General features: G+C 41.8%; 2 protein-coding genes across 2 annotated transcripts in view; both read left to right on the top strand.

The window, feature by feature from the left end:
* Nucleotides 1-8,716, top strand: part of MAP3K5 (mitogen-activated protein kinase kinase kinase 5) — a 189,932-nt gene extending 181,216 nt beyond the window's left edge. The window contains exons 27-30 of the mRNA XM_021693127.2: nt 4,218-4,330; nt 5,074-5,186; nt 6,911-6,987; nt 7,884-8,716. Of these exons, the coding sequence (XP_021548802.1) occupies nt 4,218-4,330; nt 5,074-5,186; nt 6,911-6,987; nt 7,884-7,944 (364 nt within the window). The 3' untranslated portion in view covers nt 7,945-8,716. The remainder of the gene's footprint in view (nt 1-4,217; nt 4,331-5,073; nt 5,187-6,910; nt 6,988-7,883) is intronic.
* Nucleotides 8,717-14,726: 6,010 nt separating this feature from the next.
* Nucleotides 14,727-25,306, top strand: part of MAP7 (microtubule associated protein 7) — a 172,525-nt gene continuing 161,945 nt past the window's right edge. Inside the window, exon 1 of the mRNA XM_021693162.2 lies at nt 14,727-14,793. Within this exon, the coding sequence (XP_021548837.2) occupies nt 14,727-14,793 (67 nt within the window). The remainder of the gene's footprint in view (nt 14,794-25,306) is intronic.

Below are 25,306 nucleotides of genomic sequence, written 5' to 3' on the forward strand. Positions count from 1 at the left end.
CGCTTTCATATCTGAACTTTAATTTTTCTTTGAGAATTTGGTGACATAGAATCCACATGATCAGGTTATTAAGTGAAGAGTAAATATTTCCTGTTCTTCACAGAGGTTGGCACCGTTCAAGGTCTGAGTCTCTGATTTATAGCTTCCTGTGCTGACTACAGTTGACATGTGAGCAACTGACTTTACGACTCTGGGTTTATAGTGAACCCTTTTTTTTTTTTGGAGTGAATCAATAACAGTTGTTCAAATATTTAGTTAAAAATCTTGTTCACCAGGAAGATAAAACATTTTATTTCTTGTCATAAGTTTAAGTTTTTAAAGTTAAGCTTGAATATCGAGCTTAGTACAAGTAGTACAAAGCTCATGTTGTATTCAGAAACATGAATTTTGGTTGCATGATTGAGTAAATCCATACATACCATCTACGGTTTACATAGAGAAATCTTTCTGAATAAGGGGGAAAATGGCTTTCTGACCTCCAGATCCTAATCTTGTCCTTGGAAACCCAGCTCTTACTTGGCATCGCTACTATTTAGTGGAAGACTTTGTGTCTTTCCTCCTCTGAGACTTCTCCCGTGACATCCTTGGTGTACCTCATTTCCTCAAGCAATACCCCAGTCATGACACTGCATCCGTTATAGTAGTTGTTAATTTTAGTCCTGTTTTTTAGTTTACTCTCTCTGTCACCCAATCCTAGAAGGAGTTGTTTTTTATACCCCTCTCTGATCTCTGGAGGAGGAATGTTCACTCGTTACTGTTTGGGTCCGACCCCCAAACTCCTCCTCCACCCATGGTCAGAATTATACAGGCAATAAAGCTACTTCATTTACCAATGAGCTGGTATATTTGTTTCTCTGGCCTTCAAACCTTCTGTCTATATGCCCTGGCTTGTGTCAATAGAACCTGCCTCAGCTGAGTGCAGCCTCTTCCTTCTCTCCTTACACCGATTGAGTCACCCCGGTTTCCATCCTGTCCCCGCCCTCTGTCTGCGCGCCTGCGCCGTCTGCAGGCGGGAAGGGCCGCTCTTCTGAGGGCGGCGGGCCTCCTTCCCGCACGTCTGTTGAAAGGGCTACGAATTGCCGTATTTCTTGAGTGTGTTGTTGCATTTCTCACAGCAGCCCACGTTCATGTTTTTTCCCTACCTCTTTACCCTTACATCCGTGACATCTACGAGATTATGAGGCTCCTTTTTCTGTTTCGAGTAATATCTCCCAGAGCTCCTCCTCCCTGTCGCCCCCAGAGAAAGGAGACGAGGCACAAGATTCACCTCACCCGTGATGTAAGAAAAAGGTAGCTGCCTTCGTACTGGTACTAAGCAGCAGAAATGAGAGACTGATCATGTCTGTATCATTTTCAGTTGAATATTATTTGATATATAGAAGTTCATACATTACTGGGGCGCCTGGGTGGCTCTGTCGGTTGAGCTTCCCACTCCTGGTTTCTGCTCAGCTCATGATCTCAGGGTCCTGAGAGCGAGTTCCACCTCAGGCTCCTCACTCAGTGGGGAGTCGGCTGGAAGATTCTCACCCTGTGCCCCTCCCCCCGCCATACACACACACACTCTCTCTCTCTCTCTAAAATAAATAAATATGGGACACCTGGGTGGCTCATTCGGTTAAGCATCTGCCTTCAGCTCAGGTCATGATCCCGGGGTCCTGGAATCCAGTCCCGCATGGGACTCCCGGCTCAGCAGATCTCCCTGTCTCTCTGCCTGCCATTCCCTCTGCTTGTGCTCACTCTCTCTCTCTGTCAAATAAATAAAATATTTTTTTAAATGTTTTAAAAAATAAAATAAATAAGTCCTTTTAAAAAAAGTTCATATATGGCAAAATAAACTTAGAGGAAATGTTAGTATGTTTTTAGGAAGGCTATAGCCCTCATGTTAGAAATCTTAAGCTTATATTTAGATAATCACTGATGAAGGTAAATCAGGTTTATCCAGCTCTTGATTACTAGATCACCAATAATAATACCAAATAGAGAAAATAACACGGTGGCTTTAGAATGTATGTTTTACTTATATTTCGGGGTATGTTTACGTAAAATGTTCTGGAAATAATGCATTTCACACCAGTGGTTGAGACAGTGTTGTAGGACAGTAATGCAGAGCTAGCTAAAATGTAACCAACACAGAGCTGACTGCTTATCTATCATACGATTCTGGAATTACCCACCCCCACCCATCTGAGTTAAAAAATTGACCTCAGAGCAGATGCTTGCCAAAGTTTTCTGGAACAGAAAGGCAGGCAATTGCCTTAATTTTGAAGAACTTCCCTCTTAACTGAAGACAAAGTGAAAATAAAACTGGTGGACTAGGTAAATAAATAATTTGGGGGAGCAGGATTTGGGACAAATGAAGTGACCTGTCAGCACTCTGCTTCCAAAGTTAAGTTCTGGCTTTTTTTTTTTTTAATAAATATTTACTTATTTATTCATGTATTAATACTCTTTTTAAGTTTTTATTTTCATTCCAGTTGCTAATATACAGTGTTATATTAGTCCCCTTTATTTTATTTTAATTATTATTTTTTAAATTTTATTTTATTATGTTATGTTAATCACCATACATCATTAGTTTTTGATGTAGTGTTCCATGATTCATTGTTTGTGCATAACACCCAGTGCTCCATGCAGAACGTGCCCTCTTTAATACCCACCACCAGGCTAACCCATCCCCCCACCCCCTCCCCTCTAGAACCTCAGTTTGTTTCTCAGAGTCCATAGTCTCTCATGGTTCGTCTCCCCCTCCGATTTTCCCCCCTTCATTTTTCCCTTCCTACTATCTTCTTCTTTTTTTTTTTTTAACGTATAATGTATTATTTGTTTCAGAGGTACAGGTCTGTGATTCAACAGTCTTGCACAATTCACAGCGCTCACCATAGCACATACCCTCCCCAGTGTCTATCACCCAGTCACCCCATCCCTCCCACTCCCCACCACTCCAACAACCCTCAGTTTGTTTCCTGAGATTAAGAATTCCTCATATCAGTGAGGTTATATGATACATGTCTTTCTCTGACTGACATATTTCGCTTAGCATGACTTTTAAAGATAAAAAGAAAATATGTAGGGGGCGCCTGGGTGGCTCAGTTGGTTAAGCGACTGCCTTCGGCTCAGGTCATGATCCTGGAGTCCCGGGATCGAGTCCCGCATCGGGCTCCCTGCTCGGCGGGAAGCCTGCTTCTCCCTCTCCCACTCCCCCTGCTTGTGTTCCCTCTCCCGCTGTATGTCTCTCTGTCAAATAAAAATAAAATCTTTAAAAAAAAAAAAATCAGAGCACCTCCCTTTCTAACTTGGAGTATTTTTTCAGAGAACAGCGTTAGAAATGGTGAGTAGGACACCAGTTGGCTCTTGAAGTTGCATAGTGAACCTTTCATGAATAAGAACTGATATAAAGGATATGTTAGTTTCTCCTTGTTTCTTTGGAGAATACATCAGATGCCAACTAAGAACTGAGTGTACCAGGAACACAGCTATCCTTTTACCCACTTCACCAGTCCCCTTAGAAGGGAGAGGAATAATAGTAACATCCTCAACAATCCTAGCAACAACCATTACCATTTACTGAGTACTATAGGGGACCTCACCTATAGTTTATTTCTCAAATTTTCAGTTAAAAAAATGACTGCCTTTCTGCTTTGCATTGATTATTATATCATTCATCATCAACTTTTTTTGATGAAGGGTCATACATGTAAAATACAGCTCTGTTAACATATATATTTTATTTTACTTTATTTATTTGCCATTTATGGTCATAAAAAGAAACAATAAAATATCTCTGAAGATTTTGGCAGACAATTGGGGTGGTGAATTCTTGTCTGGAAGTACAAGCCTTCTAGAACTTCACTACTCAACATGGGGGTCTATGGACCCACAACATGAGTATCACCTGGAGGGGCTCATTAGAAATGCAGAATCGTGGGGCACCTGGCTGGCTCAGTTGGAAGAGCATGCGACTCTTGATCTCTGGGTTGTGAGTCCAAGCCCCATGTTGGGTATAGAGATTACTAAAAAATATATATAAATAAACTTAAAAAAAAAGAAGCAATGCAGAATCTCAGACCTACCCCCAAAATTACTGGATCAGAATCTGCATTGCAATAAAATCCCAGGGATGTCTATGTTCCTTAGAGCTTGAAAAGTCCAGATCTAGAAGGTCACTCTGGCTGCTCCAGCTTTATTATCCTGTCAACCAATATAATTTTCTTTTACAGATTACTGGAAGAATTGGTTCGGAAAGAGAAAGAATTACAAGCACTACTTCATCGAGCTATTGAAGAAAAAGACCAAGAAATTAAACACCTGAAGCTTAAGTCCCAACCAATAGGTGAATAGTAGGAAATTTTAAAGTGATACTGTTAAACCAGGCTGCCACAAAAAGGGTAGAAAGCCAACAGGCAGTTTTATTTCATGGTTTAATTGGCATCTGTCACTTGTGCCACGATTACAAGCAGAAATTGCTTTTAAGAAATACCCAATTCTTAATTGCAGCAAACTATAATTTCGATATAACTTAATTTCAAATAAGATGATTCATGGTCATCTTTTCCTGAGATTAGTTGCGGTAAATAGGGCTCTAACACTTTTTTGGTTGTAATTTTTTTGTAATGTTCAAATGAGACTACTAGAATAAAATACTATTTTTGGCCATTTATGCATTTGTATTCTGTATATCCTGGGGTGTTTTTTTTTCCATATTATTGCAAATAGTGAAAAAAGAGATTATTATATGATTATATAGTTTTTGGCTAATTATGCTCGTGTTTGTCACATGAAAAACCCACAGTACAATTTTGGTGAAACTAGTTTATTCTAAGAAACTATATAATTGATATGAAAGTATGAGGTGGGAATATCATTACATTATTGCTTCTGCCTCTCCATTTATCAGTAGTCTTCAAGAGTTTTGTTTATATTACCATTTATACTGCCAATCTTGACTGTTTCTATTATTTTCTGATAGAGCAAAATCTTCTAAAGTATTAATAAATGTCTGTTGACTGCGGAGGTCTCAGATGGCCGCTGTAAGGAGAAGCTAAGAATATCCCTCCCTTCCCAATTCTGTCCTAGATATTCCTGGATTGCCCATATGCCCCCGGGGTTCTCCTGGCACAAATACTGAAGAGTCTGAACTTACTGAGTGGCTGAGAGAAAAGGGAGCTGATGAAGACACTATAAGTCGGGTAAAGAAAACTATCCGTGGGACAAGCTTTTCTTTCACCCCATATTATTGCGTGCCTACTGTGTGCGAGGCACAGGGCATATACACTGGTGAGCCCCCCTGTGGCTTACAGACTAGGGTCGGCAGATGGTCATCAAATAACTCCACAGATAAAGCGTAATGATACCCTGATAAACTCCGTGAAAGAAAGGTAATCAAGTGTTAGGAGACAGAGAGAGGAAGAGGTTAGGGAAGGTTCTCGCCGAAGGTGGTGAATGAGCTGAAATCTAAAGGCATACGTAGGAATAAACCAAGCCATCTGTATGTGTATTTGGGGAGGGGAGTGAGGAGGGAAAAATCATTCAGGGGTCGGGCTGCTGTATGTGCAAAAACAATGAGGCGGGCAAAAGCTCTGTGGTCCAGGACCCCTGAGGAGTTTTTATATTTTTGAACTGAAAATAAGGAAGAGTGGAAAAATCAAGACAAAACTAAAATTGTAAAGTTTCTAATTCTCTCTTTTGTTTAACATTTTAGTTCTCTCACATTATTAGACTCTACTGGGCAGTGGCTATTTATTGATATTTAATAAAATAGATCTAGTCTGTCAACTTGTGTCAGGAACACTTTCAAATCTGTAATAACCTAATTCCCCTCTGCTCCTCACAGACTTTGGTAATCAGCAGAAGTAGCACTTATGTTTGAAGATTACATACATGTATACACACATACACACAAAAAGAGATTGTATTTTTTATTATTTTATAGAAAGGGCCCCAATACAATATTAAACTAGCTTTAGTTTTGTGTTTAAATTTTTTAAGTAACTAAGAATACAGATTTTTTTTTCTCTTTACTTGATAATTCATTGGGCTACTAAATAATATTTAGGGTTTCCTTAGAAATCTGAATTGAACAAGTTACTGCTACATAAATTTAAACAGCTCTCTTGCTTATGGAGAATGATGCATCCATTCAAGTTCTCTGAAATATTTATTCCTCAAACTAAGACTCCACAATTAAGGAGTAGTAATTGATGATCCACTAAATCATTGACTTTTTTTTATTTAAAATTATAGCTTCAGTTTAAATTTAGGACTCTGATTTTATAGTAATTATTTTTAAAAAGTACCTTTTATTAGCTATGAAAAATAAGTCCAGAAATTAAGTGTAAACAATACCTTTCCAGGAACACTTTTTAATCCACTTGAGAAAAATAAAGCTACACAGCAACAAACCTCTCAAATATAAACATTGTTGGGGGAGGGGGATGAGGTAACAAGGTGATGTGCATTAAGGAGGGCACGTATTGTAATGAGCATTGGGTGTTATATGCAACTGATGAATTACTGAACTCTACATCTGAAACTAATGATACATTACATGTTAACTAATTGAATTTAAATAAGTAAAATATATAAATGTTATGAACAGCAGATGTAACTACAAATGAGTTTTATCTGTTCATTAGAAGGCCTATCAGAAATTGTGTTGCTTGTAATCTTTATGCATTTGGAAGTCATATGGATGTATTTCTTTGTAATTATTTTGTAACAGGAAGGACTTTTTCCTAATAATTCCAGAAGATTATGTTTTTTTGTTTGTTTGTTTTCCAAAAGATTATGTTTCTGGTAGACTTCCTTTTAGATTCATTTTTAAATTATTGCCAACGTTTATATTATGGAGTTTACTATTTATTAATGGTGTATAAAACATCTTATTTTTGTGCATATTTTACTTTCTCCACAGTTTTTGGCTGAGGATTATTCACTAGAGGATGTTCTCTACTATGTTACACGTGATGATTTAAAATGCCTCAGACTAAGGTACCACTTTTCTTTCTCTTCCTTTTTCATGATGGAAAGAGCGCTGGGCTGAGAAGTCTGGGTTCCTGCCCTGGCTGGGCCCCTCACCAGATCTAACCATCTCAGCAGTCCTGGGCCCCGTTCTCTGGTTTGCATTTGCTTTGAGTAAACTGAGTTTGTTGCGCCAAGCTATTACTGGGCACTCTTAAAACCACTATTTCTATATTAGTAAATGCAAATCAACTCAAAGAATTTCTTGATAATAGAGTAGACTGAGGCCATGCAGTTATTTTAAAGCTGCCTTAAACAAATGCTCTCATTTAGTTCATGATTGTGCCATAATTATTAGAAATAGGGGTGCCTGCGTGGCTCAGTTGGTTAGGCGACTGCCTTCGGCTCGGGTCATGATCCTGGAGTCCCGGGATCCAGTCCCGCATTGGGCTCCCTGCTCAGTGGGGAGTCTGCTTCTTCCTCTACCCTACCCCCTCTCGTGCACTCTCTCCCTCACTCTCTCTCTCAAATAAATAAAATCTTTAAAACAAATTATTAGAAATAATAGGATAGGTGCTGATTTGCCATCCACGTACCACATATAACGTGATACAGTTTCTTATCATAGTTTTCTCTATCAGGCCAAGCATATGCATTACTGACTCACACAGAATTCTATAAAGACCCATTTCAAACGTGCTGAAAATCTGAAATGATGCTTTGGGAACTGGTAGTCTGTGGGAGTGGAAAGGAAAGGCAGGGAAGGGCAATGACAAAACATAGAAAGAATACATGAGGACCCATAAGACTTTGGGATCTCTGTGTTCTGATCAGAGCAGCTAGAGACGAAGAAGTCACTTGTATATATCAAGGGCAATGTTTCAAATGAGGTGTTCTGTTCCCCATGTTCTTGTGTCTTTAAACAGGGGAGGGATGCTTTGCACACTGTGGAAGGCCATCACCGACTTCCGAGACACACAGACTTGACTGTCGCTCAGTTGGTTTCCAGCCTTCCGTGGAGATTCTAACAGACAGAACTGATCTTCGCAGGGGAGGGAGAACCTAAGAGAGAGGAGAAAGAAGCTGCACTTTAAATCCAGTATTTGTTTACTTGTGTTAAAAGGAGAAAAAAAAAAAAAAGACAAAATACACTGAAATTTCCTAACTGCTTCTATTTCTACAATTCATAAGGATTCTTTGTAAGGACTCTCAAAAATAATCCTAAACATCAGGATGCTTGGGATTATTTTAGTCTAAACATTTTTATGGAAATATTTTTAACTTAGCAGCTGTTGCACTTCGGCCAAATGTCTCTTTTACACGAAACGGATAGAACATTTCATGTGATTGTGCATCACTGGAACAAAACCAAAATGTGACCATAACTTTTTAGGCTTATGTGTGTGTGTAAGATACTCTGAGTTGAAATGCATAATTTCAATTGTTGTGTGAAGTTTATGTTTTTTTTTAAGTGTGCAGAATCCGAGAAGCAGCGGTTTTTACTTACCTATGTGTATTAATTGTAATATTGACTCTATTTTGTAACTTAAGTTTCTGGCCCATAGTACGTTCATTTGAGTCGTGTTTGTACTACTGAACTGTACCAGTTGCACATGTCTGAATTATAGTAATGTTAGCTTGTTCTAAAGCTATCCATTGTGTCATATTTACTCTAAAAAGTAAAAAGACTCTTAACGTACTGTTCGATAAATTCTAAAGAATTCTTATTTTGTTTGGACAAACCAGATAAACTACTGTGTCGAACTTCTAGTTGTTTCTTCCGCTCTTCTATTAAATAGAATCTGTCTTCTAGTCAAGTAATCAAAGAACAGGTGATCTGCAAGCTGTCCCTCAGGGCACCAGAGTGGTAAGAGAGAGGGTTAAGGAAAAGAAGAATTTACATAAAAGAAAGTCCCTGTGCTTTTTCTCAAGGCCACAAGTTATCTTGAGTGACTACTGTGTATCTCAGAGGGTCTGCACATAGCATCCCAGCGGAGAATACTGTATTTTCTGTCTCCTTAATAGTTTAGTTCTCGTATTTGAGGGAAATGTTTTTATTTGAAGCTGAATATTATAGTTTAGAAGCCTGCCCATATTAATAGGGTGAAGTCTGAAGCTCTTAGATGGATGAGATAAACACAAAATTCTTAGATACAGAGGAACTTGCTTATTATACAGGACAGAACTAACATAGAGCTGTTCATGCATCATGACTTGACCCATACATAACAGTCTTTGAGAAAACAGGAGTCATCTTTATTTCTATGTGAAAATCAAGGTCCGATATATCTTGTATTGCATTAGACTGCACAGAAAGTTCTCACCTTATTTTCTCATTGGATACTTGCAACAACATAGCTGCATCTTTTTTTACATCCCAATCTCAAGGACAGATAGTTGCCTCTTGTAACCTGTGGGGAAAGTTCAAAGGAGATGAGGTGTAAATTAAATGGTATGTCATTTCATTCATATTGACACAGGGTAATTGTTTTTTTAAAGATTTGTTTACTTATTTTAGAGAGAGAGAGCATGAGCAGGAGGGGACCACAACCTGACCCAAAAGCAAGAGTCGGTCGCTTAACTGACTGAGCCACCCAGGCATCCCCAACACAGGGTAGTTCTTAATTAAGCCACAGTTCATCTCCCCAGTTCTTTTTTTTTTTTTTAAAGATGATTTATTTATTTGACACAGAGAGAGCGAGAGCACAAGCAGGGGGAGTGGCAGGCAGAGGCAGAGGGAGAAGCAGGCTCCCCACAGAGCAGGGGGAGCCCGACGCGGGGCTCGATCCCAGGACCCCGGGACCATGACCTGAGCCGAAGGCAATCGCTTAGCCAACTGAGCCACCCAGGCGCCCTCATCTCCCCAGTTCCAATGGCCAGGTGCTTCTTTTAGATTGTGCATAGGATCAAGCTACCCATCTTCAACCAATTCTTTAATGATAGGGTCTTTCCTTGGGATCTTCCTCCTACCTTATCTTTGTGGGCTTTGTGGGTTCCTCTATCCCTGCATGGTTCATAATACATTCCCAGGCCAGCATCATTAGGTTTTTGTCAGAACTGTGGGCCTCAGTCACAAAAGAAGGCAGTTCCATTATGGCCCAAGTTCCATTAAAGGTTTCACTTTAAAGACGTTTGGCATCAATCTAGGACAGTGACTCTCAACCCAGCTTCACATTAAAATTACCAGGATGCTTTTTAAAGTATACTGATGAGGGGCACCTGGGTGGCTCAGTTGGCTAAGCATCTGACTTAGGCTCAGGTCATGATCTCAGGGTCCTGGGATGAAAACTCGCATGGGGCTCCCTGCTTAGCAGGGAGTCCGTTTGTCCCTCTGCCCTTCCCCCTACTCGTGCTCTCTCTCTCAAATAAATAAATAAAATCTTTAAAAAAATAATAAAAATAAAATATACAGATGCCACCACCTTAGAGAAACTGTGTTTATTGGTTTGGGTAATAAACAATGACCGTTGGGTAAGGCCCATATATCCTATTTTTAAAAAGCTCTGCAGATGATTTAGTAGTATCAAGTCCTACCTTCTTATTCCAAGACACGCCTGGACAGAGAAATAGAGAGAGCTGCTTTCCATGGAGGTGGTAGTAAGATGGTTACTATTCATTTTCCATTTGGTGTAGCAAGAGTCTAGACACATAGGCCTGGAGCAAGACCATCACTTTCCCTTTTGACCTTGGGCAGATTGATTAACCTCTCTAAGTCTCAGGTTCCTCTTCTGAAATGGGGGAAGTCATGCACCTTCCTCATAGGGCTGTTGTAAGATTTAAATAAAATCATGCAGACAAGATGCCTAGTGCAATGCTTGGCAGATAGTAAGCAATCAGACACTGCCTGTTACTGTTACCTCTTATCATTCCTTCAGAAGTAGTTATGAAATACTTATTGGGTACTACATCCTGTGGTGCATGAACAAGACACAGTTCTTGCCCCCTGGAGTTCACTGTCAGAGGTGGGATTGAGGCAAAGCAGAAACAATAGTACATGCAGTAAGTGCTACAGTTACAGCTGACCGCCAAGGGGTGGGAGGGTCAAGGAAAGCTTTCCAGAGAAGCGAGGTTCAGAGCTGTGCCTGGAAAGATGATTTGTATCAGAACAGTTATGCATGGGTGGTGGAGACAGCCCCATAAGAGAAACAAAACCAGAATTTGCTGGGAAAAGGAGAACTAATGTTTCTTTTTAACCATATTTTGATTTCTTTCTCCAAATTCTGTCATTCCTAAGCCATTACATAAAACAGTTTGGCAGTGAGGAATTACTGTTAAACCACTGGAATGCCTACTGCGTGTGAGGCAATGTGACAGCAGGAGAGACACGCATGATACCTATCTGGTTCAGAAGGCATGCAACACACATTATGTCATCAAGGACATCTGCGATTTGTAAACAAGGACAATAATTGATGACTTCAGACTTTATAGACACTGTATAGAGAGAGAAGACAAAGTCCCTGCCAACAAGTAACTCATAGCAGATTGAAGAGACAAATCTGCAATAACAAATCACACCTACTCTATGCGAAAGGCCAGATGAATGCAAACCCAAAACCCCTGGAGAGCTTCAGAGGACAAGCTGGCTGGGAGCCAGGGCCGTGGAGGAAGACCTCAACCAGGGCATCAGAAAGAAGGAATTCAATAACTCAGGACTGGGGAAGTCAATCAGGGTAGAGAGTTCCAAGAACAAACGCAGAAAGCGGGGATTTGCGAGACGTTCTGGAGAAAGTGAACAACTTTTATATTACATTAGAGCATACAAAAATTTTAACTCATATTTGGCTGGAAATAGGTGTTCTAGAAATAAAAAGTGGAAAGTGGGATAGGAGAGAGCTCAGGGTGTGATGGGGGATGGTCACGGAGGGAAGCTGTGTTGGTATGTAATTATGTAGAAATGGGGAATCTGTTAAAGGGTTTTGAGCAAGGGAGGGGTGAGTGTAAAGTAGTTTATGAGAAGATTAATCCAGTGAAGTGGAGAAATGAGAGAGAACAGAAACTGGACAGAGTGGTTCAGAGACTGATTCAGATGTGAATGAGAGTCCAGGAGCAGAGCAGTAGGAATTGAGAGGGCAGAATTAAAACCACGAGTTGACAAGATTTGGGAACTATGATTTGGGCAGTGATGACAAGGAAGAGGAAAGAATAGATGCTGAAGCTATGTAAGTAAGAGAAGAATTCGAAAACAGGCAAGTTTGAAGGGAAGCTTTTTTGAGACATGATGAACTAATGGCAGAGCATTCCGATAGAAATGTGCAGAGACCATTGAGAATGTACTGGTGGAAGTTAGGACAGAGGTCAGGAGTATATATTCTGGATCTAGGAGTCACCTTGATGGGGATAACAGTAAGTGAGGGCTTATGAGAGATAGGTAGGGCCTAAAATTCTGGGAAAAGGAAGGCTTGGGGATGGTTTGGGAGGAAGGAGGAATTTAAATCAGCAACAGAGACAAAAGGACCGGTCACAGAGGAATGAGAAAACCAGGCCAGTGGTGTAAGCCAAGAGGAAGATGATCAGAGGATCTGGTACAGCAGGAAGTTCAGGAGAACAACAGATTAAAAAATAATAATAGGTAAATGTGATTTTGTGACCTGGAAAGTTTATTTACAGACAGGCAAGAAAGATTAATAAAGCTGGTTAAACAAAGATAATAAGACAATGGTACATTTATTATCTTTGGTGAACAAAATGTATGACAATAGATTTGGGTGGGTGGGATGTCAAGGGAAGAAATTTTCAGAATCAAAGAGCCCTAAATGTACTTGTTGAGGGAGAGGCCCTGAATGGAGATGCATTTTAGGAGAAGACAGGGATGAGGTTTCAAAGGAGGCAGGAGGGGTGGGGGGCTGATGGCATCAGGAGGTTCAGCTCCTCCTCCTGGAAAAGGGAACTGTGATTATTCGGAGAGTTTTGAGATGGGTGTGGGAACTCAAGACAGATGGCTTCTCTGTGCTAAGTACAGCACGAAGTACAACATGGTGGTGTGTGACATTTAACAGCTATTGTCCCTTACCGCATTTTTGTTCGACAGCTCACCCTGTTACAGACACCAGGTTAAGTTTGAAACACATAGCCAATTCAGGGCTTAAGTGCTGGATTTTGGTGTGTTTCTTATAGCACTTATTTTTGTGTAACTTGTGACAGACTAAAACATAAGTTAGCAAAAGAATGCAAGAAGAGATAAGCACATACCCAAAACAAAACAAACCACAGAGGACACACACAAACACCACTAAGTCTTGACTTTGTGGTGGGGTGGGTGTATGTATCACAGAAAGAATTCACTGGCTTACTGAAGTAGAGAGTAAATCAATGTTCTTCCAGAGTTCAACTCTTTAAATTCAAGTAAGAAAATCTTTCTGATGTTCATAGGAAAGTGTCTCAAACTCTGATGACTTCATGTAGTAAAAAATGTCTTTGCTGAGACCCAAGCTGAGGTCTACAACAACCTCCACCCACCTGGTACTTTATTTTTATTGATTAGACATCTGTTAAGAGTGATGTGAATGTGATTTAGGAAGATCGCATAGCTAAACGATCAGTTTGCCTAACCCACCATAAAAATGGCACTAAGGGAAAATACATTACTGCAAACCATGGCATCAGGGTCCCTTAGTTAAAACCCCTACCAAGTCAGCCAGTGAACCAGGAAACCAAATAAAAACAGCCCAGCCCTGAGTTGAGTGGCGGGGTTTATATGCAAGGATGGTGAGAACTGTCACCCTAACAAGACCTCAACACTGTTCCCAGGCACTCTTGGGCCTTCAACAGATTCTGCTGAAGTCCTTGAAAGGGTTTTAAATTGTTGGGAACCTCCTGGTTATGTTCAGCCAACCGAGACTGTGGGAGTGCATTTCTGTGTAACCAGGCGGAACTGGTCACTGCTCAGTTTTGTTCCTTATGTTTCCATTTATGCAAGCTACTTTTTTTCCCCTCAGCATTTTGTTGCTTATCGTTTATTTGCCTAATAGAGCAGAAATTAGTTTCTCCTCAGCTAATAATGTTTCTTTTATATACATATGTATATATATTGTTGCCTATTGCTTTTTTCCCTGGTCTTCCTGAGCAAGCCAGAAGTCGCCAGGTAGTTGCTAACTGGAAACCAAGAACAAGAAGCCACATCACCGGGCATAAGTTTCACTAACTTGTGTGCCCTGGGGCTCATCAGATACAAAGGCCTGCTGAAAAGATAATGGCGTCCTAAAACGCGGATGGGAACCCGAACCTAGCGTGGAATCCAGGCGTGTACTTCAGCTTTCCACGTGGCATCATGCACTTGCGGCTGTCACCATGAACTCTAGCCCTGGCCAAGTCAAAACTGACCCGGCTGCTTCAGAGTTCAGAGGGGAACAGAGCGTCCCGATGCCCTCGCGTCACTTCGGCTGATTCTCAGACGGCCCGGTCGCAGGCGCCACTAAGCGTCGTCGCCCCACCTCCAGACCTCGAGGAGCCCGCAGCCGTCTCAGGGGCGGGCAGGGGCTCCCGGCCAGGTGCCTGGCTCCGCCCGCCGCTCTCGCGGCCCACACCCCACAGCGTCGGTCGGAGCGGCTGCCACGCCGCACCTGCCCGCGAGGGGGCGCGCCCGCGCGTCGGTCTCAAGCTGCTCGCAGCCGGCAGGCTCACGCTCCCTCCTCCCTCCGCCCTCGTCCCTCCGCCCTCCCTAGACAGCGCTCACCTGTCTGGGCCGCGGGCCCTGGAGGCGGGGGGCCGCCGGGAGCGAAGCCGAGGAAGAGGGCGGAGCGGCTCTCGAAGCGCGTCATCGGAGCACCATGGCGGAGCTAGGAGCTGGCGGCGACAGCCACAGGGGAGGCGACGGCGCTGCGTGGAGCGAAACAGGTGACTGCACGGCTGGGGCAGGCGGGGGTCCCGCGGGCGGGGGGCGGTGAGCCGGATGGGTGGGCTCGCGCCGGGCACCGGTGGTCCCCGCCTCCGCCCGACCGCGGCCGGGAACGGCCGGCCCCGCGCGCCGCGCACCCGTGCTCGGAGCGCGCCTGCCCTCCGCCCTCCGCTGCGCGTCGGCCGTCCGGGCCGACCGTGCCCGAGTGCCGCGGCCGGCCGGCCGGCCCCAGTTCCGGTCGCCCCTCTTACGCTCCACCTCGACTTTCCCACAACAAGTGGAAACTCGCCAGGGAGCGCGGGCGGGAGGAGGAACTGGAAAACGCCGGCCGCTCCCCTCCCACCTGCCGACCCGGCTCTAATTCAGTTGAAAGGGGAAATTGTATCCCCCAAACCAAACAGCCGGCCGGAAAGTCCTCGGCCAAGTGCGACCGACAGGATTATCCGTTTCTGGCACCCCTCGCGCCTTCCCCGGTCGAACCGGGTGCCGGGGTCGCAGGCGCCGGTAGCGCAGTGAGTGCCGGCGCGAGAGTCGCGCGGAGCGCGGGGGCCGCCCCCGCCCCGTGGTCCGCAGTTAAGACCCTCTCCCGAGCGGACTGAGATCGCCGAGTGGGGAGTGCAGGGCTGGTTGCAGGAAAGTGGGGCCTGAGTGTGCGGGATCGTCGGACTCGTAGATTGGTTGACTTGAAAGGGTCCTCAGAGTTCCTGTTTTTAGTCCATGCACCTACCCCAGGTAGGAAGGAATGTCGGCTCAGGTGGTGACGCCGCCCCCCCGACCTCCGCATTGACTTTCGGGGACAGGGGCTCACATCTCCAGGGCAAGCAGCAAGTTTCTCTTCCCGGCCCCATCATGTATGAAGACGATTTTCCCTCTCGTGATAGTTTTTTTTCCTTGAGAAACTGTCTTGCAAATCCTCTCTTCTCTCCTAGTTTCCTATTATTGGCCGGTAAACTGTTTCTGGTACCTTCCTACACTAGAGATGGGGGCGGTGAGGCAGTTTCTTATTTTAAAAAGAATTCAAATTGCAGGCTCCCCAGTTGCAGTGCGTTTTCTGCTTACACACGCACACATAATCGGAAAACATTGTTTCCCTAAATGTAAGAACCTCCAGATTCTCCTATCCACCTGCCCCCCCCCCAACACTTTTTGATTTAGAAGGTATGCTTATTTTAATGCGGAAGGTCCAGAAAACCTGCAATCGTTTTTAGAAGTGTATCTGCTCTGTAGCGAGAGTTTGGGCACCTAAAGTCTAATGCCTTAATCTCTTCAGCCAAATACCTGAGGTTAAGTCTGACAAGATGTCTTGAACTTGTTTACTTTGAAGTCATGCTACTTCCTGTAGGGTGGTTTATTTTGTCTTAATGTGTTTGGAAGATTGGTCCATCGTTATTTTGATTTGGGCTGGGGAAGGGGTGGCTAAGAGGAGATGTCTTTGCAATTGCTTTATCGAACTTGATGAGCTTGGGGCGGAGGGGGGGGGCGGCGGCCCTATCCAATTGAGGGCAGCAGAAGGGCAGCATCCTTATTGTGAATATAAATGGTTTGGTGCCTAATCCCCCACTAAGTGACTGCTTCTGAAAAACATTGTTCCAGGAGGTTAATACACACCAATTTATGCTCAAAAAACAAAAAACCTGTCTTCTAGAATCTGCACATGGACAACTTGTTCAAATATAAGTGAGCTACAAAGTAGCATTTCAGTGTCTAAGCGTGTTAACTAATGAACTGGTCATGTTTCTAACAATATACGAATCATGTGACTATCAGTGAAATATTTTCTGTTATGAAGGGGGAATTTAATTGGCTGCCATCGCCTTCAGAGAAAAAAATTCTTTCCCACCTTTGCTTAGAAACTTTGATTTCCAAGGGACACATGTTATATATGGTCTTTTGAATAGATGTATTTATGATTTAACTAAAACTTATTTCTGGCCCATATCTTTATCCTATTTTTCCAGCCCTAAATTAATGTTTTTGGTGTTCAGAAGCACCTATGTGAGCAGGTGCCAAAAATAGAAGAAGGGTGAAAATAGATTTTTTAAATCTAGATCAAAATATTTTGAGTGAACAACTAAGGACTGCTTGAATTTTAATAACTTAAAAAGTTTTCCATATATTTAAAACATGTTATCTATATCTGATATAGGACTTCAATGTTAGTGCTTTATTCTTGTGGACATATTTCACCTCATACACATCTAAATGCTGCAATTCATTATTTTTTGGCAATCACTAGTTTGTATACAGGTGGGTGTTCAGGGAGGAGGTAGGGACTTCTTTTACCATCAAAAGGTGATTTGTTGAGGGATTAATTTTATTTCTTTCTCTCTTTCTCTCTCTCGCTCTCGCTCTCATTCTTTCTTTCAATTAGGTTATTATGAGGTAATGTCCATTCTTAAATGTCTTTTAGTTTTTTGTGTACCTGTGCAAAGACTGGTGTAATTTTAAGACAAATTTTTTTATTTGTAGTTGACACACAACGTTACATTAGTTTCAGGTGTAGAACAGTGATTCAGCATCTCTATATATTATGCTATGCTTATCACAAGTGTAGCTACCATCTGTCACCATACAATGCTAGTACAATATCATTGCTTATATTCCCTGTGCTGTGTCTCTTATTCCTGTGATCATTCATTCCATAACTGGAAGCCTTTATCTCCCACTCCCTTTCCCCTCTGGCAACCATCAGTTTGTTCTCTGTATTTATAGGTTTGATTCTGCTTTTTGTTTGCTTATTCATTTGTTTTTTAGATTCCACATATGAGCAAAATTATATGGTATTTGTCTTTCTCGATCTGGCTTATTTCACTTAGCATAATATCCTCTAGGTCCTAGGACAATTTAGGTTAGAATTTCAGGTGATTGTAAAAATAAAACCTGTAATTATTCATAATTACACAGTTATATGTGTGTGTGTGTGTGTATCAAAGATGGGTTGCAAATTGGGGTTATACCACCTATAAAATGAAACATTTAAGGATATTGAAAGGTACTATGTTAATCCAACATTTAAAAACCATATTTCTGTCAGCACATATTTATTTTCTACTCAAAGGTAGTCAAGCTACATTCCTCATGGTAATAGTTTTTATTTTTCTTGAGGACGAACAGTTCTTTCAACATGTTTTTCAATAACCAAATTGACTTGGAAGCAAGTTTTTGATCTCACCACTAGAGGACATCAAGTCCCTTTTCAAGCTGTTATTTTGAGTCGTCACATAGATGAATATTCACAAAACTGCCTCTGTCCAAGCTTTTAGTGTTTCATTTTTTTATGCTCATGCTCAAGAGCTGTGGAAAGTGAGCACACACAGCTCATTTCCCAGCTTGATAACTTCTTTTTAAAAAGCCGACTGAATTCAGACCACATTTAAAGCTGCATCTGACTAATTCATGAGACAATACTTTCATGCACAGGAAATAAATTAATACCTATAATCTGTGAATTCTGTTGATATTCTTTTGGGGGAAATGACTTAGAACCTGGAATTGGGCTTTTCTCTCCTCAGCAGGCTGTCTGGTGAAAGAATATGGGCTTTATTTGTGATCTTGGTCATAACCTTCACTGCATTAAAGTGAACTTTATGGTTTCACTTGGCTCGAAGGTTCTGCAGCTATCTGCAAGTTAACACTGTAAAATAGGCGCTCAGGCCATAATTTGATATTAAACCTATCCCTTCTGAAATTCAAGTCCTAAAGTTCATAATGCTTCATTCAGGTGGCTAGATAACTTTCCCCCCCTTATATTATGGCTAGCTCTTACTTTACATCTTGCTAAGGAGGGAAGTATTATTAGACCAAGCAGCTGTGCTCAGGAACATGCATTTTTTTATATCATTACTTAGGCATGTGTTTGAAACACTAATTTACATTGGCATGTTCTCTAAAAAAACATTTCTAACATCTTTGCTTCCTGGTGCATGAAAAATAATCCTTTGTTGAAAGGGGTTATTTTTTAAAACTCAAGTCTCATTATATTGATGTAAAAATTGAAAATATTGAGGCTTAGAATAATTTGACCAAGAAATATGTACCTTGCATATGTTAAGCATTATGGTGGCTAGAAGGCTGACAAAGACATGCTCCTTGGATTTAGCAAGGGAAACAAAACTCATAAGTAATTGTGGGTCATGAAGACTTCCGTGAAGGAAGAGCTGCTTCTGGCCATGGTCATCAGGGAGGACATACACTTTAAAAGAATGGGTAAATGATATATAAAGTTGGATGGAGGAAAGAGAGGAAAAGGTGCAAACGTGGAAAAGAGCAAAATTTTGGTCCTATTGACTCATGTGTGAGCCTCAAAATGAAGGAGTCCTAGAAGATCAGTTAGGAATCATGATACATGGTGGTCAAATTGTGGAGTGGTTGCAGGTCAAGCTAAGAGACTGGTATGTTATCTGTGGACAGTGGTGAACTGTTGATGTTCGTGAGAATAACATCTTGATTAAAGCATGCTTAGTAATTCTGAACCCATGAATTTGCAAGCTTGATTGCAAAATCTAGCAGAAAAGCTCAGCTGTGCTTTTTAATGAATGCATAGTTCCTCCATCTAGGAAAATCATTCTCTTCAGTGGACTTTTGCGGCTTTAAGAATGGTAACATATGGGGAACACCATAGAGCCAGACAGATCAGCCAAACCTCTGAGGATCAGTGAAATCTGGAAATCTACCTGGCTGGTTCTCATTTCGAAGCAGATGTGTAGACTAGAGGATGGATTTAAGAAGGAAGAGTTCAGGGATGTGTAGACCAACTCTGAGGTTCCTACAGAAATCTAGGCAGGCTGTTGGAAATGGGGAGGGAATGATGAATTCAAGATTCTATGGAGGCATGTGTCAATGAAGGCAGAAAGTAACATTTAAGATTATACTCTTGGTTTGAGTTTGGCTTATTGGCTTAAGGATGGCATGAAAGTAATCAAGAGGAGGACCTGGTTTTGGTGGGAGAAATAGAAAAATTTCTGTTTTAAACATGGTGTAAGGTAGAAATGCCTAATGGGCAACAGAAAGTATAGGGATAAGGAGAAAAATAGAAGCCAGAATTCTGGTATTCAGTCCATAAGGGAATAATAATTGAAGCCAGGAGAGTAAGGAGAGCCTAGAAGGAAAAACTGAAAAGGGGTGGGACAACATTCCAAGCATAGGAGGGGGAAGAGCCAGCCAAGGTGACAGGCGGAGAAGCCAAAAAGATAGGAAACGCATAATCGAGCAGCGCACACCTGCCAAGGGAGAGGGACAAAGAGGTCAGGGATTCGAAGAGTGAAAGAAAAACCATCACTGTGGTGACCACCCCTAGAAGAGGAATTTCACTTGTTGGTGCAAGAGTAGGAGATGAACCAGATTATAAGTGATTCATAGATGGGCAGTTGGAAAGATAGCCGACTTTGGAGACTCTCCATAAAATTGGCTGTTGAAAGGAAAAACTTACAGATCCTTAAATAGGCAGGGGCCTTTTCTCTCTTTTTAAAATTTACTTTTGCATACAAAAAATTTACTGATATTTTGGGTGTGCGATTCATTGAGTTTTGCCAAATGTGCAGTCACGTAACCACCACTGTAATCATGGTCTAGAAGAGTTCTCTCACCCCAGAGAATTCCTTCCTGTTGCCCCTCTAGTCAGGCTCTCCTCCTACCCTTAAACCCTGGCAGCCGCTGATCTGTTCGCCATGTGTCTAGTTTTGCCTTTTCCAGAATGTCCTAAAAGGGGAAGCAGGTACCGTGTAACCTTTTGAGTCTGATTTTTTTTCACTTAGCATAATGCATTTGAGATTCTAACATGTTCTTGTATGTATCAATAGTTACTTATTGATGAGTAGTTTCCTGTTGTAAGGAAGTACCATAGATTAATCCATCAACGCATTGAGGAGCATTGGGTTATTTCCAGGTCTTGGCGATTATGGATAATGCTGCTGTGAACATTTACACACAGGCTTTTCTCATTTATCTAAGGGAGCTAGATACCTAGGAGTGGGGTTGCCAACTCATATGAAAGTATATGTTTATAGGAACCTGTTAAACCGTTTTCCAGAGACCCTACAGTTTTGCATTCCTTCAAGCAATGTCTGAGTTCAAGTTGCTTGGCATCCTTGCCACCACTTGATATTGTTAGGTTTTGTTTTTAATTTTTAGCCACTGCACCAAGTTCTTTGAGTAAAAGTATAATTGCCTTAAAGTAAAATAGTGCCCTTCTGGATGCTAAATGATGCTCACTGAACTTAGAACAGCTGTGGAAATAGTGTTGCTCCAGGGCAGAGGTGAAATGAGTTTTTATTTGGCTTTAATATTACCATCTTCTTTATTCTTCCATAGTATTGATTTCCTGTGGAGTCTGCATTCTGGAGTTGATTATGAACAGAAGTGCCATTATACAGCATGTCCCATACCAATCCAAGTTCTCTTCCCGCCTTAATGTCTGTCTTCCAGTCCCTTGAAAAATGGCTTTCCAGAATTTGGAAGGAATGTTGTTTCAGTTACGAAGCTGGAAATATTGGTCATATAACTTGTGTTATGGTCCTGGTTATTCCTTGTTGGCAGAATTTATATTGTCAAATCAACTAAAGTATCAGCTCTTAGTTACTGAAGTGTACTTACAGTGTTTTGTAAAAGTCTCAATAGTCATTGAACTTTTAATCACTGAGCATGATCTAAGGTTCTATATGCTAAATGCATATAGTATTTAAGCTTATTTCTTTTATATAAAATCCAGCTTTCAAAGTTGTCTAGCTATTCAACGGGTCAGTGCCTTTTTCCTTTTTAATTTTAAATCCAGTATAGTTAACATAGTGTTATTAGTTTCAGTTGTACAATATAGTGATACAACATTTCTATACATTACTCAGTGCTTATCACGATAAGTGTACTCTTTAATCCCCATCAGCCACCCACTCCCCTCTGGTAACCATAAGTTCTCTATAGCTAAGAGTCTGTTTTTTGGTTTGTCTTTTTTTTCTTTGTTCGTTTGTTTCTTAAATTCCACATATGAGTGAAATCATATGACATTTGTCTTTCTCTGACTGACTTAGTTTTGATAGCATTATTCTCTCTAATATCCATCCATGTTGTTGGCCGTTTGCCTCTTTAACATCTGTTTTTACAATGCTCTGAATTATAGTTTATAAATTTAAATGGCGTCAGGTGGTTTTTCTGTTCATTAAATACTAGTCTCCCTAGTATCTTGGAGAAATAACCAGTTAAAGAATCTATAAGATTTTCTTAGGTGCCACTTTATTTTTTTTTAAGATTTTATTTATTCGGGCGCCTGGGTGGCTCAGTTGGTTGAGCGACTGCCTTCGGCTCAGGTCATGATCCTGGAGTCCCTGGATCGAGTCCCGCATCGGGCTCCCTGCTCGGCAGGGCGTCTGCTTCTCCCTCTGACCCTCCCCCCCTCTCATGTGCTCTCTCTCATTCTCTCTCTCTCAAATAAATAAATAAAATCTTAAAAAAAAAAGATTTTATTCATTTGAGACACAGAGATACAGAGAGAGAGAGCATGAGCAGGGAGAGAGGGAGAGGAAGAAGGAGAAGCAGGCTCCCCACTAAACCAGGAGCCCGATGTGGGGCTCAATCCCAGGGTCCTGGGATCATGACCTGAGCCGAAGGCAGACGCGTAACCATCTGAGCCACCCAGGCGCCCCTTAGGTGCCACCTTAAATTTTGATTTGAGGATTAATATATTTCGACAGCAGGAATTCACTGCATTTAACAGTTCCTCATCCTTGAGGCGCCTACAGAAACAGTTGTGAAAGAAGGAATTGTGAGAAATGCCAAAGAGAATTGACACACCTGACCAAACATTGCAGATGAACGTAGGAATGCAAAACTGAGCAGAAAGGAAGTTTAGTCATGCATTTGGGATATGTGAACCGGACCTTGCAAGCATTGTTAGTAAAATTATGTATATTTAAATTTTAGAGAATTGAGACCTGGTATCTTAAAATTTAGGTGACTTAAAGCTTCCCCTTTGGAGTTGGCTTTCTGGTAAAAGGAACCATCCTTTACTATGGCATAACCTCCCACATATATATCCCTGACACTATGTTGAAAGTAGAAAATAGCCATATTGTAGAATAAGTGTAAATTCCAGGGTGAAATTACAGAAGAGACCCCTCCTTCTTTCGGTGTCCCCGCTCTCCAACACAAGACCTGCGTGGGAGGCAGTAACATGCATAATCGGCTGAAGCAAAACTGCGTGGCTGCTTGTCAAGGTCTTAATCCAGGCTTTTGGTTCTCAGAAGTCTTGACCTAACACACGAAACAGGACCTGGCTCCTTGCTTCCAGCTTCCTGCAGTCCAGCTGGATTAGTTTCTATTCAGGGTTGATGCTTTAAATTAGTATGGTAACCCCCTTAACCACAGCACTGGTCAGTTCATTTAAATGGAGCTCGTTCCTTGGGCATAAGGTTATGTTGTTGAAATGATTTTCGAGCTCCTGTGCTGCAGCATCATCAGTTCACAATCATCTTGACAGTGAGTTAAATCACCTGGGGACCTCTTAAATCTCACTACGCCCAGGCCACACCTTAGGCAATTACGGAGAATCTCCAGGGGTGGGAGCCAGGTGGCTGTATGTTCTAAGACTCCCCCAGTGATTCCAGTGTGCATTCAAGGCTGAGGACTAGTTTACATTGATTTCCCACTTACGGCTCTTCCATATCACCTTAGATTTACTTTGGAGGTGTCAGGTGCTCGTGGAAAACACCTGGAAAATCGTAACAGCCATTGCCCTCAACCTAGTGAATTTATTTCGTTTCTCTCTTATTTTGCTCCAGCAGTTCTGTGAAGGAAATGCAGATGTGAATATGAGTATGAGGACCCTTGAAGAGCAAAATATGTGCACACTAGTGTATGTATTTATGCACTTTTATGTATGAATATGTGCAGTTAGACCAAAGGTTAGCTAACAGACTTTCTTTTTGTCCACTTCTGCCACCTTCTTCCTCCCTGCCCTCAAAACAAGAAAGGTAATTTCAGATAAATAAAGTTTTTCATAGCAAATTATATACTTGTCCCAGAGACTTTCGTAGTGACCCATGACCTCTCATCATCATACCCCTGGCTCTGGAGACCACTCTTGTTTCTTCTGCCCTCCAGTCAGTACTAGACACAAGAATGACCTCCTCACCATTCTCACCTTCCATCCTACTGCACGACCTATGCTAATACCCTTTGGGCTAATCTTTCTTCACTTTACATCTCTTCGTTCTCCTCATTAGATGTTACTGGACGTAAGGCTCAGTCTGGTACCCTCTGCTCTTTTCACTTTTTCTTAACAGTATTATTCACACTCAGGACTTTGAACATCCTGTCAAACTAGTATCTCTGGCTCTATGTGTCAGAACCTCCAGAGGCACATCTGACATGCATTTGCATGTGTTCTTGAGCTTTTTCAGGGAGGGCTTACCTTTGGCAGAACTGATTTTCTGTTTTATTTTTTTCCTCCTCCTTGCCGCTGGTGTCTGCATAGCTGTACAAACCGGGACCGCAATGAAAAGGGGGAGTAGGGCTTACTGGATGGGACTAACCCCTAAGGAAAAGATGGTCTTTGATTTCCCCGCTGCCCCTTCAGGGTTATACTGAAGTTAAGTTTGGGTGAAGCCATATGGTTTTGCACACAAAACTGACCACCCAGTTTGGGCTCATGTTAAACTGTTACTTTGTGTGAGGACTCTGGGTTCCGTTCTCTGCTCTGTCACTCACTACTTGAAGGATTTGGGGCAAGTCATTTGACCAGGCTCTTCCTTCCTTCCTTTCTTTTGAAAACCGGGATACAGGTAATACCTTCATCGGGCTACGGTGAGGATTAAGTGAGCTGATAAACGTAAAGTACTTAAAACCGTGCCTGACACAGCACAGAGTGTGGTTATAATTACTGTGCTCACGGTCGTTGAGGATTGGTACTGCATCACTGTGAAAATATGGACTTACCATAAGTTGTTCCCTGCTAAATTGTTCCCTCAAGCAAATGTTTATTTTTACTTGTAAAGTCTCAATGAGAGAATCAGAATATAATGCTGATTCAGACCTGACTGCAGCTGTGTGATCACTTCACCTTGGGCTTGAGTGAGCATCATCAAGGCCCACTGGATGGTGCTTTTCACCAGTCAGAATGTTGCCCAAAATGTTCCAGTAGAAGGTTGCTGCACACAAACGTGGGAGATGCTCAGATTGTGTTGTCATGTAGTTAAAGGCCATGCCAGCCTTTCTTATTTTTCATGTCTATGGTATTCAAAAGTATTTCTTATGACTCTGTCATAGTTCTACATTTTCAGTTCTTTCCTAAAAATACTTGCCACGGAATTATTGCACTTTAAATCATAAAGATGGACTTGTCCCCTTTAAACCACAAAGATGGACTTCCCGGACTTATTTTAACTCAAAACAAGTGACTTCATTGAATATGTTTCTCTAAAAAGAAAATCTAGGAAGCATGTACAACCTGCCTTCCACAAGGCTTTCATGAGAAGTCTATAGTTTGGGTTTCTTGAAACAGGTACTTACACAGGGGATGGACAA

This window comes from Neomonachus schauinslandi, chromosome 8, assembly GCF_002201575.2.
Source record: "Neomonachus schauinslandi chromosome 8, ASM220157v2, whole genome shotgun sequence".
Lineage (NCBI taxonomy): Eukaryota > Metazoa > Chordata > Mammalia > Carnivora > Phocidae > Neomonachus > Neomonachus schauinslandi.